Source organism: Centrocercus urophasianus, unplaced genomic scaffold (assembly GCF_019232065.1).
Source record: "Centrocercus urophasianus isolate 14NV4802_14NV808 unplaced genomic scaffold, USGS_Curo_1.0 seq_22, whole genome shotgun sequence".
Taxonomy (NCBI): Eukaryota; Metazoa; Chordata; class Aves; order Galliformes; family Phasianidae; genus Centrocercus; species Centrocercus urophasianus.
Window position 1 is genome coordinate 1,231,974 of NW_024884778.1, and position 15,652 is coordinate 1,247,625.

General features: G+C 46.2%; 1 protein-coding gene across 1 annotated transcript; it reads right to left on the reverse strand.

Annotated features, from left to right (window-relative positions):
- Positions 1–1,750: 1,750 nt before the first annotated feature.
- On the reverse strand, positions 1,751–15,091 carry ARL8B (ADP ribosylation factor like GTPase 8B). The gene is made up of 7 exons (XM_042823639.1): positions 14,925–15,091; positions 6,182–6,262; positions 5,499–5,572; positions 5,000–5,093; positions 4,392–4,459; positions 4,105–4,175; positions 1,751–3,667 (listed from the first exon to the last, which is right to left on the reverse strand). Exons 1-7 carry the CDS (start codon positions 15,045–15,047, stop codon positions 3,618–3,620), a joined length of 561 nt encoding a protein of 186 aa, XP_042679573.1. The 5' UTR covers positions 15,048–15,091; the 3' UTR covers positions 1,751–3,617.
- Positions 15,092–15,652: the final 561 nt, after the last annotated feature.

A 15,652-nucleotide genomic window follows, 5' to 3' on the forward strand; every position in this document is an offset into this window, starting at 1 on the left:
ACCAGCCTCCCTGACACAGCACAGGGCAGCCAACAGGGCTGTAACACTTCATCACAGCCCAGTGCTACGGGGGCATGCACAACTATTTCCTCCCTTCAGGAGCCTGCTGCCCCACAGTCAGTAAGGGGGATCACTTAGTGCTTAAAGCTGACATTCTTTAGAGTTGACAGCTATTTCAAACAAGGACACAGGACAAGACTGATGCACCACACAGCCGTACAGGTACGACCGATGTCTGATTTGTGTGCATATCCACGACTAAGAGCTGTGAAAAGACAGACAGAACCAGGGATAAGACCCACCTTTCTTCATACAATAACGGCCTACTGCAAATACATCAGAAGAGAGGTTGCTCACTACAGAGCCAGAGTCAAGCAATCATCAGGGAACTCAGATTGGCCCAACAGATTTCTGTAACGCAACTACTGCAACCAAATTCAGCAGACAGCTCCTCTCATTTTCAGAGCAGAAAGTGCTTAGCCCTGGATTTAACTATGCCAGAAGAGCAAGTTGTTGTTTCAGTCCAAGAAGGCAGAGAGAGCAGCCTCCCTTCTCTGGAAAGACTTACTGCACTTCTATTCCATACCAAAACAAGGGTGATCAACAAGTTCATCAAGCCTCCAGTAAACAGAAAGTGCAATCCTCAGCACTGGATTCACATCATCACTTTAAGGGCTACATTTCTGCCTTGTAAGTAACCAAGAGCTTCTAGAACAGCAGAATAGCTGTGAAAACCCAAGTAGAGTCATTTTGTGAAGTAACAAAAACCAAACATTTCTGAATAGTTCATTTACAGGTGGCCAAGTAGCAACTATGATATTTAAATGCCATCCCAAGCAATGGGCCCTGGGCCAAGTTTGCACTGCAGCTTATTTAAATGACCGACCAGGTTGACAAATGTTACAACAGCAATACTGTAACAAGGCATGCTCTCTTTGACTGGAGCCTCAGGTTGTGAACACTGCGTGCAGGGATCTCCCATCAACTGAAGAAAAACGCTTTTGATCTTTTACTCAACAGTTCCCTGCTCTCCCCACACACCCAGTTACAAAAGATGCTGAACAACCAATACTCAGAGCTAAGAGCCAGCTCGCTACAGCTCAGGAAATGTAAAGGCTTACATGGAGGCAGAGCACACAGGAGACATTTAATTTGTTACCATTACTGGGAAGATGCTGGCATAGCATCCTACAGGTTAATGGGTCACCTAAGAGAAATGAATGAAATGATGCTGGGGAACAACAGTACTGGGGTACAGCTTCAGATATTGAAGAAAAAAGGTGTTCTGTTGGAAACCACAGTCAATGAAAGCCTCACCTTTCAGTGAGATACAAAACTCGATGCTTTAATTGGTAAGAAACAATCAGACGCTGCTAGATCTGATCCCTGTGCTAGAAAAGCCACGACTAGTTTAGATGACAAGAAACAAGATTTTAGATATGAGTACTTTTATCTCTAAAAACACAACTCCAGAAGGCTGACCTGCTTACGACCCTTCAGCTGATTAATAAGTCCTTTTCACAGGCACGAAAAGCACTGAGGACTGCTGAGACGGACTCTAGTTAAGCCTTTTTATGTAAGCTGAGAAAGCCTCGGGCCTGAAAGATAGTTCTGTAAGCATTTCACATCAGTAGTGCAACCACAGAAGATGAGGAAGCTCAGGTATTCACTGCACCTCTTTGCCCATTTAATTTTAATCAGAAGCAGCCCGCAATGCCATGAGTTAAGCACATCAACTCCAGTCAGTCGGTTAAGCGTCAATACAACCCTCAAAACAGAAGTTTATTGAATAAAGCTGAAGAGCAGTAAACCAACATATGCATCCACCTAAATAAAAAAATCCACGTATTTACAAAGTTCAGTAATTGTATAAGTTGTTCACATGCAGAGAGTAATGCACAGGTTAACAGTTGGTAGTGTTTGGATGCCATAAATACTGAAAGCAGTGAAGTAGATAAACACCAAACACATCGAGTTTACCTATAGGCCAGTTAACTAAACAGTGACCTGGTCCCCCACAAAGATTCACACATTCTAGTTTAGTTCCCATATTTTAGGCACAAGCAAGTTTGATAGATAAGAGTAACTGTAGCAGTTCACAGTGAACTAGGGACTACAGTAGCAAGTTAATAGACCCTCTCCTCTACAGCACCAGATGATGAATTAATCGAAATCACACGTCAGAGAACTGAAAGGGGACAAGAAGTTAAACCAAGTTCAGACCGAATGCAGGCAGCACGTAGTGTCTGTGCAACAGCTGTACGAACAGTAAGGCCGTGGTAGTCCAAACTAAAACTGATTTGTCATTACTGATACGGACAAAGCAGTGTTTTCAACCAAAGTAACGCAAACTCCACATTTAGGTAAGGAAGAATCACACACAGTGTGAGGCAATGCAAGCAGGTGTATCATGTATTTGTATACACTAGCAAGCTACACTGACATTACTGTATGAACAAACCAGTCTTCACAAGTCTGTCCCTTTAAATATATTGAAGTCATTGAGAAAGTAAAGCTACAAAAACATTACAATCTTTAGTTTATATATACTTCCCTACACTGTAGAAGCTAGTCAAGAAATAGGATCGATTCGTTGGCTCTCTTGTGCTTTGACACAGTTGAACATTTCACCTTGCCACTTACAGACTTTGCACATGGTTACATCAAGAAAGCAGGCAGCTCTAGAGTTGTCACAATAGCTGAGATGTTTCATAGCACCAGGTGAAACCGTGCCCAGCTATTCATTGAGCAGGAGAGACACTAGACAATTACATAGATATTGTGCTAAAGGTCAACAACCGACTCTATACAAAAACATCAGTAATTTAAGTGTCATGCAGCCGCTCAGAATGTGTATTCTGGTTTCAGATAGAGATCACTAGAATCCAAAGATAGAAACATGTGTTTGAACCAAGCGATTTGTTCTCATGCTGGAATACTCCGATTTGGAAAGCTTGACAGAACAGTCCATTCCCATTCCCCAGACAAATGTTAAACAGAAGCAACAAAATGAGTTTAAGCAGTTGACTCTCCTAATTCATCATGTTTTTTTCTTTTAAGTGATAGGATAAGATCTCAGCTGTAGATCAGTGATGCTGAGCTATGTCTTGTGCTCCCCTCTGCAAACAGTATCCATTTCTCTGCTAAATACACACATCACATGCATTTGTGAGATAAACTATCCCACAACTCACGTTTAAATGTTTTCTAACTACTGTATGTGGCATCTTACAGAATCTTAATGCTGTCAAGCATCAGCATCTTCAAGCCACTAAACACTAGAAATAAAACACTTGCTGAAAATCATATAAAAACCTGGCCCTGAAAAACCAGAACAGAGTGTACCATCATAGTTAACATGGTAGATTTTTTTCTTAAAAAGCCCCCCCCACGACCCTCCCACCGTAGATGGTTGTAAAATAAATATTTGTGCTGACTTTATGACAACTCTAGTTGTTTTGTGACATAATAGGAATACAAGTCTTCAGCAGTGCACATGAGAAATGAACTGTGAAAAGGCAGATTCTTGTTACAGGATTTTCGGGTTATATCTCATTATGGAGGGAAGTGGACAATTGAGATTATGGCCAACTGGTACTGGAGATTCCAGGAAGACTTCAGCTTCTTCTAGACTTTGAATGCTGAATAAGCCACTGAAGAGTGATATCTGAAGAGAGAGAAAAGTTCCATATTCAAGTGCTGAATTGTATTTGCATAACCAGCATCACTTTGGTCTGCCCACAGCCTCAAGTACACAAGAGGACTGGGCAGCCCTTCCCTAGAGGATGGTCCAAGACAGATTAACAGAATAATATCCTGAAAGCTTGCTGCTTGTGTTCAGGTCCTGTAAAAGCCCAGAGCCTTGCAAGCAACATTTGAAGGAGCTGCAGATGCAGGTTCCTCAATCAACCACACCTCTAAGAAAGACTTCAAGTGATACCTTGGTCTTGCTCACATAATTACATTCAGATAAACATCATTATTAAAGCCAGTCTGACAGCCTTTACTGCCTTCTCCTAACCTGATGGTAGCAAAATTAGTTTAGCCCTACAGTACAAGGCATAGAGCTCTTTTTAATGCATACAGTTTTAGGTTAATAGTTACCTATATTATCTTTTTCTTTGCAAGAAATTGAGTAGCAGCAGATTTCTCTGTCCTGAATAGCAGCAAGGTTCCTATAAAAGAGACAAAGTTAAAACACACAGCTCCATTACATCAAGCACACTGCATTGAAAATCTAAACTGCTTCCACTCCATCATATAACTTGTTTCTGTATGATGTTTCATCTACTTGCTACTGTGTTTTCTACTTATAAATAGCTTCTTCACCTAACATCCCCACGTAAACAAATTCATTGATGAGTTAATCTCCTCAGAAGGGTTAGACTTACATCTTCTCAATTAGCTGTTTCTCATCCAAAGCATTAGGAAGGTCTCTCTTGTTTCCAAGTACTAGAACCTGAAATTCAAAGCAGAAACAGTCTCAGCTTTGTTTCTATTGCTTTGTTTGTTCATATCTTAGGAAAGCAACAGCCTGCACCAGACTGTTAAATCCAATGGAGGAAGAGATTCAGTAGTAAGCCAAGCTGAGAAGAAAGGTTGACCTAGTTACAGGGAAAGAGGGTGTCCAAAAATACTCTTTTGTGCAAAAAGCAAGTATGAGATCAGCCGATAAAAGTGAGAACAAACTCAGTGAACTGGGATCTCCCAAACAGACTGAGCCTGTACAAAGCTCTGGTTAGCATCTACCACAGCAGACCTAGCAGAGCACAACTCCATACGGCAGAACAATCTACTCCTCCACATTTTTTGGGTGGCACCAAGTCAAGAATGCTCACTGAAGTACTTGCTGAGGTCAACAACTGGATTTTAGACACTAGGATCAGATATTGCTTAGAATGCTCACACTATACTTCAGAGTTCAAATAATCTTCAGTGGCACTAGGACGATATACAATTTTCAAAGACATTTAATAGTGATATGAGACAAATTACTTACAGGGATTCCTTGTAACTGTGGCTTATCTAGAAGATTGTGCAGCTCATTCCGAGAGGCTTCTATTTTTTCACGATCTGCAGCATCTACCATATAGCTTTAAAGAGAATTGAAGGTTAGTTTAGCAAGACCAAACTACTCCAGAACCAGCTGTGTGCTATGCAGTCAGTTTTGAGCACGTGTGAAGCTTTAAAACAGAGCTCGGTCACCTGAGCAAAGAATTTGGTTCTTTTTTAAAGAAATTCCCCACGATCATGTAAATGGGACCCTTCCCATTACACTACACTGCCACCCAAGTCAAATGGGAAATCATGTTAGCATGTGGGATTAGACAGCGATGAGAAAATAACCCAGCTTGAGCCTCCAACTCAAAGGCAAAGAAGACACTGTGGCTCAAGCACAGTGTCAGAATTGAGTGCTGTCGAGCCAAGCGTGCACTGTGAGGCTGGATGCAGAAGAGCAAATCTGCAGTGAAGTAGAGCCCAAGGAAGATGACACTTACACAATAGCATTAACTCCCCTGCAGTATCGCTCCCACATGCTTCGGAACCGGGGCTGCCCTCCTATATCCCAAATCTCAAGTGAAAGGAAAAAAAAAAAGGTAAGTTCAGCCATACACTATATTTAAACGGACAATATAAGAAGTCAAAACTGTTTTCTTCTTCTCTTGTGCCACCTACAAGACCTTTCACTTAGAAATACTCCACGAGCAGTGAAAATACAGCTGCACAAAGCTTACAGCCCCAATAGCACACAACAAAAACCAGAGCATCTCGTACCAGATGCACTGAACACCCACATACTATGTTTTCATGGAAACATACTGTAGAATACATGAAAATATGCCAATTTAAAACCCTGCTTTTGACTACAGCCTTGAGCAATACTGAGGAGTAGAAGAATAGGAAATCTGTGCCCTGAACATGTGACAGTTCACTCACGTTAAAGCCAGACAGCATTGTTACAGCACTGCTTTAAGCAGTCCATGCATCTGGAAGTCAAACAGTTTCTCATGTAAGAAACCCTATAAACAAACAAGTGTATTCTTAAGCTATTGGACAGACTCAGTTGGGCCTTTTCAGTCTCCTACATGTGTACCAACAGTGGGAACAAAACAGAGCAAGCATTCTTAAACCAGATCTGAAGATCTTCTTATGGGTTTGAGAGTCAACAATGTTCACATACCTTTATTGTTACATTACCCTTTGTCACTTTCCTCATGTTGAAGCCCACAGTAGGAATCATATCTTCACTGAATTGACCTGACTGGAGAAAGAAGAAAAGTTAAATCCAGCACTTAGGCAATTAGTTTACATAGCTAGAGAAATATGCAGCATTTTACTACGTGCCTCCCAGCTGAAGGCTTCATAGCCAAGAAATCACATGTATTACATCAATGTGTTTCAGCTGAAGCTCGCTTCAGGTCAGTCACAGAGCTTCTTACAAGGACTTAAATAATCCTTCGAGCCTCGAGGCAGCCAAGGTAACAAAGTTACTCGAGAGAAGTTCTTGACACAGTTGAACAAACAGCCAGGGCAGGTACAGGAGCCAGCTTCTGCACTACAGGATCTCCTGGTCACCTGGAAGCTAAAATACTCAGATGTCTGTCTGATGCAAGCTACTCTTACAGAATTCAGAGTAATAAATCACTTAGGGGTAAGGCTTCAAGCCACAAGCATGGACCAGACACCTGAAGAGTCTTAAGAGACAGCAGGTGGAAGGACCTGACAGGTCTGCTTCCTGTAAACCTCTGTGCCCACCTTGCTCAGCAGTGGAAAAGGCAATCAAAGAGTAAATCAAAGCATTACAACCTGACGCTACCTGCTTAGCATCACCTTAAGCTCTGAGATAACTGCTGCAAAACAGTGTAACATTAGAGAGCCTCTGTAACAGCAGATGTTTCACTCTCAGTTACACTTTCACGCTGTGCTACAGATAAAAGCCAAGCTCTGGTAGCTAACCCAGCGGCCACAACAGGCCTTATCATCAGCAGCACAGATTTCTCCCATGCAGCCTTGGGTCTCTGGCAGAAGGTAAATCTCAGCCACTGTGGGCATTATGCATCTCACTACATCCGTTATGCTTAATAGAACCAGGCAGCCACATCGGATTTGGAAAGAAAGGTCAACTCAAATGCAGCCAATTGCTTAATTAGGGCTCAATACCACAGCAGTAGAAACTCTGCTTCTCTCAACCCAAACTGCACAGAGAAGCCAGTGTGAATGAAAAGCCCTTTCTGTGAAGCAGCAAGCATTACACCCGACAGTTTGGACCCAATTGCTCACAAGCTGGAAGAAGCCAAGTCTGCGTGGACACGCTCAAAACACATCTTTTCAGCGTCTGCTGCCAGAAGACAGCCAGCCTGTAAATACCAAAGCCTTGTCATTCACTTGTCACTCACAAACCCATGCTTTCAGCTGCTTGTTTCCCTCCACACCAGAACTGTGATCTTCCACCAGCAAATCAAAGCCAGAAGCTCTGCACAATACACAGACTCCAGTATTACCCTAAGAAACACCACCATCTGTATGTTCTCAGTTGACTTCTCATCTCATTTTGGCTCATTTGCCCAACTCTTTCAGCTAAATGGCACTTTGCTCTCGCTGCTGACCCGCACGGCAAATACATCCAGGCCTGAACGTGAGGCTAGCAAGCAGCCTCCTGAATAGGAGGTCGTTTTTCCACTTAGGATCTGCTTCCCAGATGTACAGCTACACAGATAACAGCTTTAAAAGGCATCTGAATTAACCCAGACCTTAAATCTAAGGAATGATACTGTAAAAAAACAAACAACCCCAACAGATTAAATCTCATAGACAGCTGCTTTGCATTCCCATTAGAAAGAAGTTTCAACTGCTTAAGCTATACAGAAGAGCATAGCAATCTCACACAGCACTGCTTCAGAGCCCAGCTTTCCTGTGAAGTTTAATAAAGCACGCACACAACCTGGATGCCTGTTCATTAGCTTCCCACCACCGCCTCCAGAGCCCGCTGCCCAGCTCACCCACTGCAGCCATCCTGATGATGTGCAGCTCAGCAGCAGGTGGGCAAGCACCACTTCCCTGTTTGAAGCAGCTCAGCCCAAAGCCTGCTGGCCTTGCCTTTGAAGGGTCAGCTTGCTACGGTTGCTCAAGAAGCACCACATTCCTGAAGTCACACCTACACCCACACCTCCTCACCTCCATCTCCAAACACTCCCTGAACCTCCGTTTATCTGCTGCTCCAGAGCTCCACAAGCTGTTAGCAGTTCCGACTCAGATGCTCTCAGATCCTCCAGCAGACAGCTGTTCAACCAACAGTTAATGCTCTCCCACAGCCACTTTAAAATACAGATCCCTTCACATTAAAGCAACTCCTCCCTTCCCACACACTTACAGCCGTGTTGAAACAGCTGCCACGATCCATCACAGGCTTTCACAAAGTCTTCAGAAGAGCTGCTGCACCCCATGCTACTTCCCAAGCACTCCATACCCGTGCTGTGCACCCAGGTAGAACAACTTGTTCAGACTTGGAGCCGTGAGACTGCGGCGTAGCAACTTGTGTTTCAGCTTTTTATACCTTGCTCTGTAGGTGAGACAAACCAGCGCTGCTTGAGTGACTTTTTGAGCTGTCAGAAGTGGGATGAAAGGGCAGCAGGTGCTTTTACTGCTCCATCTCCAAAACACAAGCAAGTCCTTGCCCTGGAGGAAGATTGGAGGCTGTGGGTTCTGAGGAGGTGGGCACAAAACACAGCTTTGTGAGGCACATCCATCTTCATGTTCTGAGTATTTCAGTGAACTTTTGATCTCAACTTGAAATGACTTATTCATATGAGTGCAGGTGCTGCAGTTCAGCCAGCATGACTGGAGAAATTCGCCTTGTCTTTTAAGGCAGGTCAAGAGACAGTTAAACCAGAAAGAGCCAAGGCACTCAGCTCTACCTGCATGCAAAAAGCTGTCACAGGGCAAGAAGAATGTGCTGTTCTTAGTATACAGCTCAGTTTGAGTCAGGCTTCTCCCCTGCCTGCTTTCCCCAAAGCACATTACTCAGCCCTAGTACTTATTTTCACAATATAATGTTTTCTCCTTCTAAAACAGACGTTTGCTTTAAAACAATTTGAGAAGAACAGAAATATTTTCTATTCTCAGTCTGAACATGCTTAGCTGTTGTCACACGCAGTAAGCATTGCTCAAGCACTCAAGGACAGCAGAGCAGCTGCTGGCAGGCCTAGCAGTAGCATCTGTTTTCAGCACCCACAAATACTCCAAGAGGCAGACACCGTATCTCTTTGAGGCCTCCCAGATCAGCCCCATGCCCCCGAAGTGATTATGAAGAGGCCCTCAAATCTGCAGCCATACAGACCAGGCAGCACTAATGGAAGCTGTTGAGTGAAGGTCACAAAGCTAAGTCTTGTCCATATGTGAGAGATAAGATGGAGACTAAACAGACCAGATTTCAGAGGCCATTGTGCAGAAAGAACCTGCATGATTAGCATGTGAGTCTCCTGGTTTCAGGGATGTTCCCTTTGCCATATTCCAGGCTACTGAAGAACCCAAGCACGTGATATATTAGAGACTTAGTGCCACCCAATTCCTTAGGTCAGGCGCTGCCGTTCCACAAAACTTACATGAAGGTTGCTGAAGATGAGAATTGATGTTCAACAGAAGATAGTACAGCCACTGCTGCAGTGACTGAGATGAGCTACACACAGTGCTCTCTAGTATTTCTTCTTGGCACGTTCAGGTACTGCAGTATGCCTTCAGTTGGTGCCTCACAACTAACTACAGTAAAGCTCAGTGTGGAACTGCCCAGTTACAGCCTTGAGCCAACGGGGTGTATATTGCAGATCAGGCAATAAATCACACCAAATACTAGACCTGAAGTACTAAAATGAAGGGAGTTCTTAGCTAGCCAGAGGCAACAAACCAGCCTTATGTGTTCCTTGCCCACCAAGGGACAGTTCTTGTAACAAGCTGGCATGGGAGAGGTGCAGGTAAGGTTTTACCATAGGGAAACAGAAACCCTGCCCAAGTATCAGCCCACCTGATAAGCAGCAAAACTGCTTCCAGCCTGGAAGTAATTTAGGAGTGCAGGGCAGACACCTACATGCATGAACCAGTTTTGATTCATCCCACCTGTGTCCAATACAGTCAGCACCAGCTGCTGCACAAACCACAGCATTTATGAATGCTCTCTCTACACAACAACCAAGCCTGTTCCATCTGTTACAAGTGAGCTAACACCATCTCTGGTTCAGGGCTGCACTACACTGAACTTCACCTAACAGTTCATTATTACAGGAAAGCAACAGACACCTGAGTGCTTTGCTGGGCGCCAGCCAGCCCAGCCATAGTCAGCATCACATCAGCCCTTGCACCACACCTCAGCCTTCCACGCTGTTTCCCTGGTCAGTTCCTGTTTGTGCCTGCTGTAGCAGGGTCTACTGACAACTGTATGTCAGCACAACCGCGTTCACAAGGGCTGCTTTTATCCTCAACTCTGTCAGGTTGCCTCTGAGGCCGCACTGCTCTCCCATAAGCCTGCTCTCTGCTTGCTCAGCCCAGCAGCAGGCCAGAGGCAGCCTTGCCAGCCAGCTCCCACTGAAGGTTTCCCCTGAGAATGAGATGGCAAAGTGCCAGTTATCATTACAGATCATATTCCAGAAGGCACTTCTGACAAGGATTTAACCTCGCATCGTCTACCAGTACAAAAAGCATGCTAGGTGAGGTGTTTGTCTGTTTCATAAATACAAAGTTAACAGTGAATCAAGCTGCTTACTAACCCACCCTTTGTCTCAAGTCCAAAGCAAAACAAAAGATACTGTCTCAGCACCCATCTTTCTGCAGCCACAAGCTACAATAAGAAGACTGCTAACTTCCAGCAGGTTGTGCATATCAGACAGCAGCACAAATCCCTAAGCAACTTGAGCAAGTAATTGATCTTAAGACTGGAGTTGTGTTTCCTGCATCTCCCCTAGAAATTCTTTTAATCACGAAACAATTTAAGGCAGAACTCAAACTGTAGCAGTAAAGCTTGTGTTCCCTTCTTTTCCCCTCTGGCATGGCACTGGACACCACTTCAGCTACAACAGCTCACCCACACAGTCTGCAGTCAATTTAGCATTACATAAAGCCACCCCTACCTCAATCATCCTGTGCAACATTCATAGCCTCTACCAAGAAAGTGCATCATATATGGGCAAATCAGCACTCCAGTTTCTGCAGTCAATTTCCTTCTCAAAACACTTCAGCATTTCAACTACTTGTTGTGATCACTGTTGGTTTAGAAGTCCTTGAGACTTAAGTCCCTGAAACGGCTTCACAACAGCATTTCTGTGAACGGCTGCTGAAAGCAAAACAGCTGAAGTCTACACAAACACACATTTTTGCTTCCCCAACAGGGACTTCAATGGCATATTTTAAAGAACATGGAGCACTATCATGTATCAACTACACAGAAGTGAAACAAGCTAACGAGGCATATTGCTAGCTAGAAGTCACTTGTATAAGAGCTTGAGACACTTCACACCTCTGTGACAACCATGGAAGTGCTGTCTTCCTCAAGCGTTACCACTTGAGGTCCTTGTGCTGCTTAGAGTGTGATATGGGAACTCCAGACCAGGACAGAAGACCAACACTGAGATTTCAGTCACCTATTTCAGACCACTTGGAGTACAGCAAGCAAGACCTCACAGAAAGCATTAACTGGAGTGTGAGTCACCTGGTATTAGCTTTATTACCTAATGAAGTGAGGCAATCCATTTCAATAGACTTGAGCAATCAAGAAACCCTTCACTAAAGGAGGCATCACTTCTCACTTAAGTGCTACAAAGCTACACGTGCACCCAGGATCCACCTGGGTGCTTCACAAGGCACTAAAGCAGCAGCGAAGCCCCTTGGAACAATCTCTTTCCATACTCCTCCAGCATAGCTTTATACCAAAGTTCGTCACGTGGACTGAAGGAAATCACAGCTCCCAGCTGCCTAAAGGAATGTTTCCTTCAGAGGAGTTTCATTTGAAGTCGCCTCTTTCCAGAAACCAAGGCCTCATTCAAAAGCTCAGATATTCCAAAATTAAAAACCATCCACATCAATTCAGACTTTGAGAGCAATCCCACAAAAGGGGTCGGGGCAGACAGAACAGACCAAGTTTAGGGTAAGTCTGTCCCTCCTCATCACTGCAGTCCTCCCCACCGACCAGACCATGAAGTTTTAGAGCTGCAGGGCCCGATGCCTGGATCAGGGCTCAGTGTGCAATGGGGAATGCTGCTCTTCCATTAGGCACATTCTGGAACTGAACGGCGTCCCACCACTCCCCAGCACTGCCTGCCTGCAGCCTGGAAGCCACCGGTTTGCTTGAGTCATGTTGCAGTTGCATCACATGGCAGTGGAACTCAGCTGTCTGCCCCATCTCCCCATAGCAGCACGGCTGTGGCCTGCAGCTTTGATGGCTCCGATCAAAGCCTGTTGACAGGCACTAGCTGCAGAGATGCAAACAGAGGATTCTGCAGGCTCCAGAAAACAATGGCCATCTCAGGCCCTCAGATCAGAAGTTCACAATTCAAGAGGTGCTACTGAGATGACACGCAGTTTCACTGAGAGGAGCCACAGGCCATCCACATTATGGAAATTAAAACCGGGAGGAAATGACATCCTCCCTTGTGAGCAAGTTTACTCATGCACATGGAAAACTTATGCTAAATATCTAATTAGAGACAGTGACTAATGGGGAGCCTTAGCAAAGCAGAAGCTGCATCTAGCTACAACTGTATTTCTCTGCTATGGTTTTTAAACCCACTAGTCAAACTAAATTATAAACTGAGTGTTTGTTCACACCGAAGGCACAGATACAGTCAAATCCTGCTCCCAACCTGGAAAGAACATTCTAGAACCAGACTGTTGGCCCTCCACGGCCTTTCCTCTTCACTAGCAGCCAGGAGCTGTATCAAGTCTCCAAGGTAATGGGCTTGAGTTTTCCTTTAGTTACATGTGCCTGATCTGATTGGGTACCCACGCAAGGCACAAGATTACATTAGAGATTTACATTAGATTAAACTCATGCTGTCAAGAGACTGGTAACACTCTTCTGTTAGGCAGAGCACAACCCTGAGCCACATCCTGCCATGCAATGCAGCTCTTAAAGCTGGTCTACAAGGCTAACACCTTGCTGTGTCATTCCTTTCAGTTCAGTTTGATGGAATCCCAGCACACAACAGCTGCTTCCATCCAAACCATTAACTGGCCTGCAGGGAGCAGGTATTCTTCTCCAGCTCTCATCTACTAACACACACTCTGAATTAAAGCCCAGTCAGCACAAGGCTAGCTCTTCATGCCACGGACTGAACTACTCTTTCTGTAAGAGGCAATATCATGCTGACAGCCACAGTTGATGCTACTAATTCTTTAAACCAATAATAAAGACGTGAGCAAGTCCCCTCACTCTGTTTTGCTTAAGAGTCACCAGATTTCCTAATTAAAAGCTTCAGAAATGTGACTTGCTACTCCCAAACGTAAAACAGTTAACGATGCTGTGCCTTACACATAATGACTTCCTTATTTCACTCAGTTTTGCAAGCCTGTTTGAATGACACTTACTCAGATAAATTTCTGGGTGTGAACCTAATAAGCAGTTGAAACCTTGCAAGCTTCAATCTCCAGAAAAGCAAGCTGGGCACAGTTGTCAGCTTTGCTTTTAGTAATGTTGCCACCTGGGACAATCGAGAATCTAGACAGCTTAAATGCTCTGTAGTGCCTGCGCTAGTTTCACAAATAAAACCTCAAAGTGGATGTGCTCCAACACACATGAAAGTAATAGTTTGACATGGACTATCACCATCCTGGACAGCAGAAGAGTAAAAACCTGCAAAGTAATTCGAGTGCCCAAGTTCAGCTGAAAACCTCACATCAGTGTCAGGTCAGCAACCACAGGCTGAGGCTGTTCAGTGGCCAAGTTCCATCTGCAGAAATCCAAGACCAAAAGCAGTGAGAGCCAGTAGTATGTCAAAGAAAACGCTTCTGGAATTCTCACGTTAGTCCAGCAGCTTTTGCTTCATACAACCAGGCTGAGGAAGAGGTACTTTTTACCATTTTATCACACAAGCCATGAAGCACCAACATCCCCAACTGCGCATGAGCTTTGTTATGTTTTGACACGGTAAGCGTAACAAGAATTATGTATAACTGCAAGAGAGTGGCAGTGCCTTTCACTATCGAGTTACTCATCCAAATACAAGCATAAAAACACTCACTGTTAACACAGCCTCATAGAAGAGGTAGAAGCGTGCTTGGATCTGAAGTCGAGGTTCAGACCCGAGTGCTCTGGTTGCGCTGGATTCAAGCCAGTCACAGCCCCTGCAAAGCAAAGGGTGCCTCGGCCTCCATGTTAGCTTCTCGACTCCAGCTGACAAATCGCAGCTCGCCCACAGTGACCGCATCTGCACTACAGGACGCTGAAGGGACCACGGAATCTATCCAATCCAGCCACTCTTTCTCACTCACAGCAATAGCAAAGCTCCATGTGGGAGGGAGGACTCACACGGCCCTCCTGCATCTGATAAGCAGGCCCAGGCTCAGCAGGCTGCTGCTGCAAGGCCTGGGAGTTGTACTTGGCACACAGCTCGAGAGAGTGCACAGATCGGTACAGGTTTAAAAACAAAATAATAATTAAAAAAAAAAAAAGGAAGGACAACGGAATGGGAAACGTTTAAACCATTTACCGACGAGCACCGAAACGATCCAGCGGGGAAAGCGGCCGATGACACCGCTGGTTACGGCGTGCACAGCCTGCAGGCCGACGGAGGACAGACAAGCACCGGGCCCGATCCCGCGCCGCACGCAGCCCCGTCCCTGCAGGCCGCCCGCAGGCCTCGCTGCCCCCCCGGTGCCGCAGGGACACCGCGGCGGCACGGCGCGGCACAGCCCGCTCCCCGCTCCCCGCTCGGGCCGCTCACCGCGATGACGTTGACGAAGGTGGTCTTGCCGGAGTACTGCAGCCCCACCAGGGTGAGCTCCATCTCCTCCTTCCAGAATAGCGAGCGGAACCAGTCCAGCAGCCGGGAGAGCAGCGCCAACATGGCTGCGGCGGGACGGCGACGGCCGGGCACTGGCGGGAGGACCGGGACGGCTCCGGCGGCTCTCGGCACCGCGCGCTCCCTCTCGGCCCGGCTCGCCCCCGCGCCGCGGTCATATGACGCCGCGGCCGGGCTCGCGCGGCGCACCGGGAGAGGCCGCGCCTCACAGCGCCGCCTATCGGCAGCCGCGCGCACGGCGCCCGGGGAGGACCGACGGCGGGAGGGAGGGGCGGGGCGGGGCCGTCAGTGGCTGCGGGGGCGGAGTCGTGCCCGGCACCGCCCCGCCGCCTTGGCGCCCCTGGTGGCCGCCGCTTCGTCAGCCCGGCTCTGCCCTCTGCGCCTCCCGGAGGTGGTGGCGGGCGTGCGCCGGAGCCCCCGGGCGTCCTCCGGGTCAAGCAGTCCCAGCTTTCCCGCTGGGAGAGCCGCTCCAAGCCCCGCACCACCCTGGAGGCCTCTGCTGGGCTCTTCCCTGTGTGTCCTGGCCTCCCTTGTACTGGGGTTCCGGGAGCGTGTCAAAGAGAAGAGATGCAACATGCAAGGAACGTAACTGGTGTGTGCCAGGAGATCGTCGCTCATCGCTGTTAACAACACAGACTCCATCCGAAAAG

Coding starts and splice junctions, on each gene's coding strand:
- ARL8B (XM_042823639.1), bottom strand. CDS start 15,047: ATGTTGGCGCTGCTCTCCCGGCTGCTGGACTGGTTCCGCTCGCTATTC. Junction 5,573..6,181: donor AGGGTAATGTAACAATAAAG/GTATGTGAACAT, acceptor CTTTCACTTGAG/ATTTGGGATATAGGAGGGCA. Junction 4,460..4,999: donor CACAGTTACAAGGAATCCCT/GTAAGTAATTTG, acceptor TTTGAATTTCAG/GTTCTAGTACTTGGAAACAA.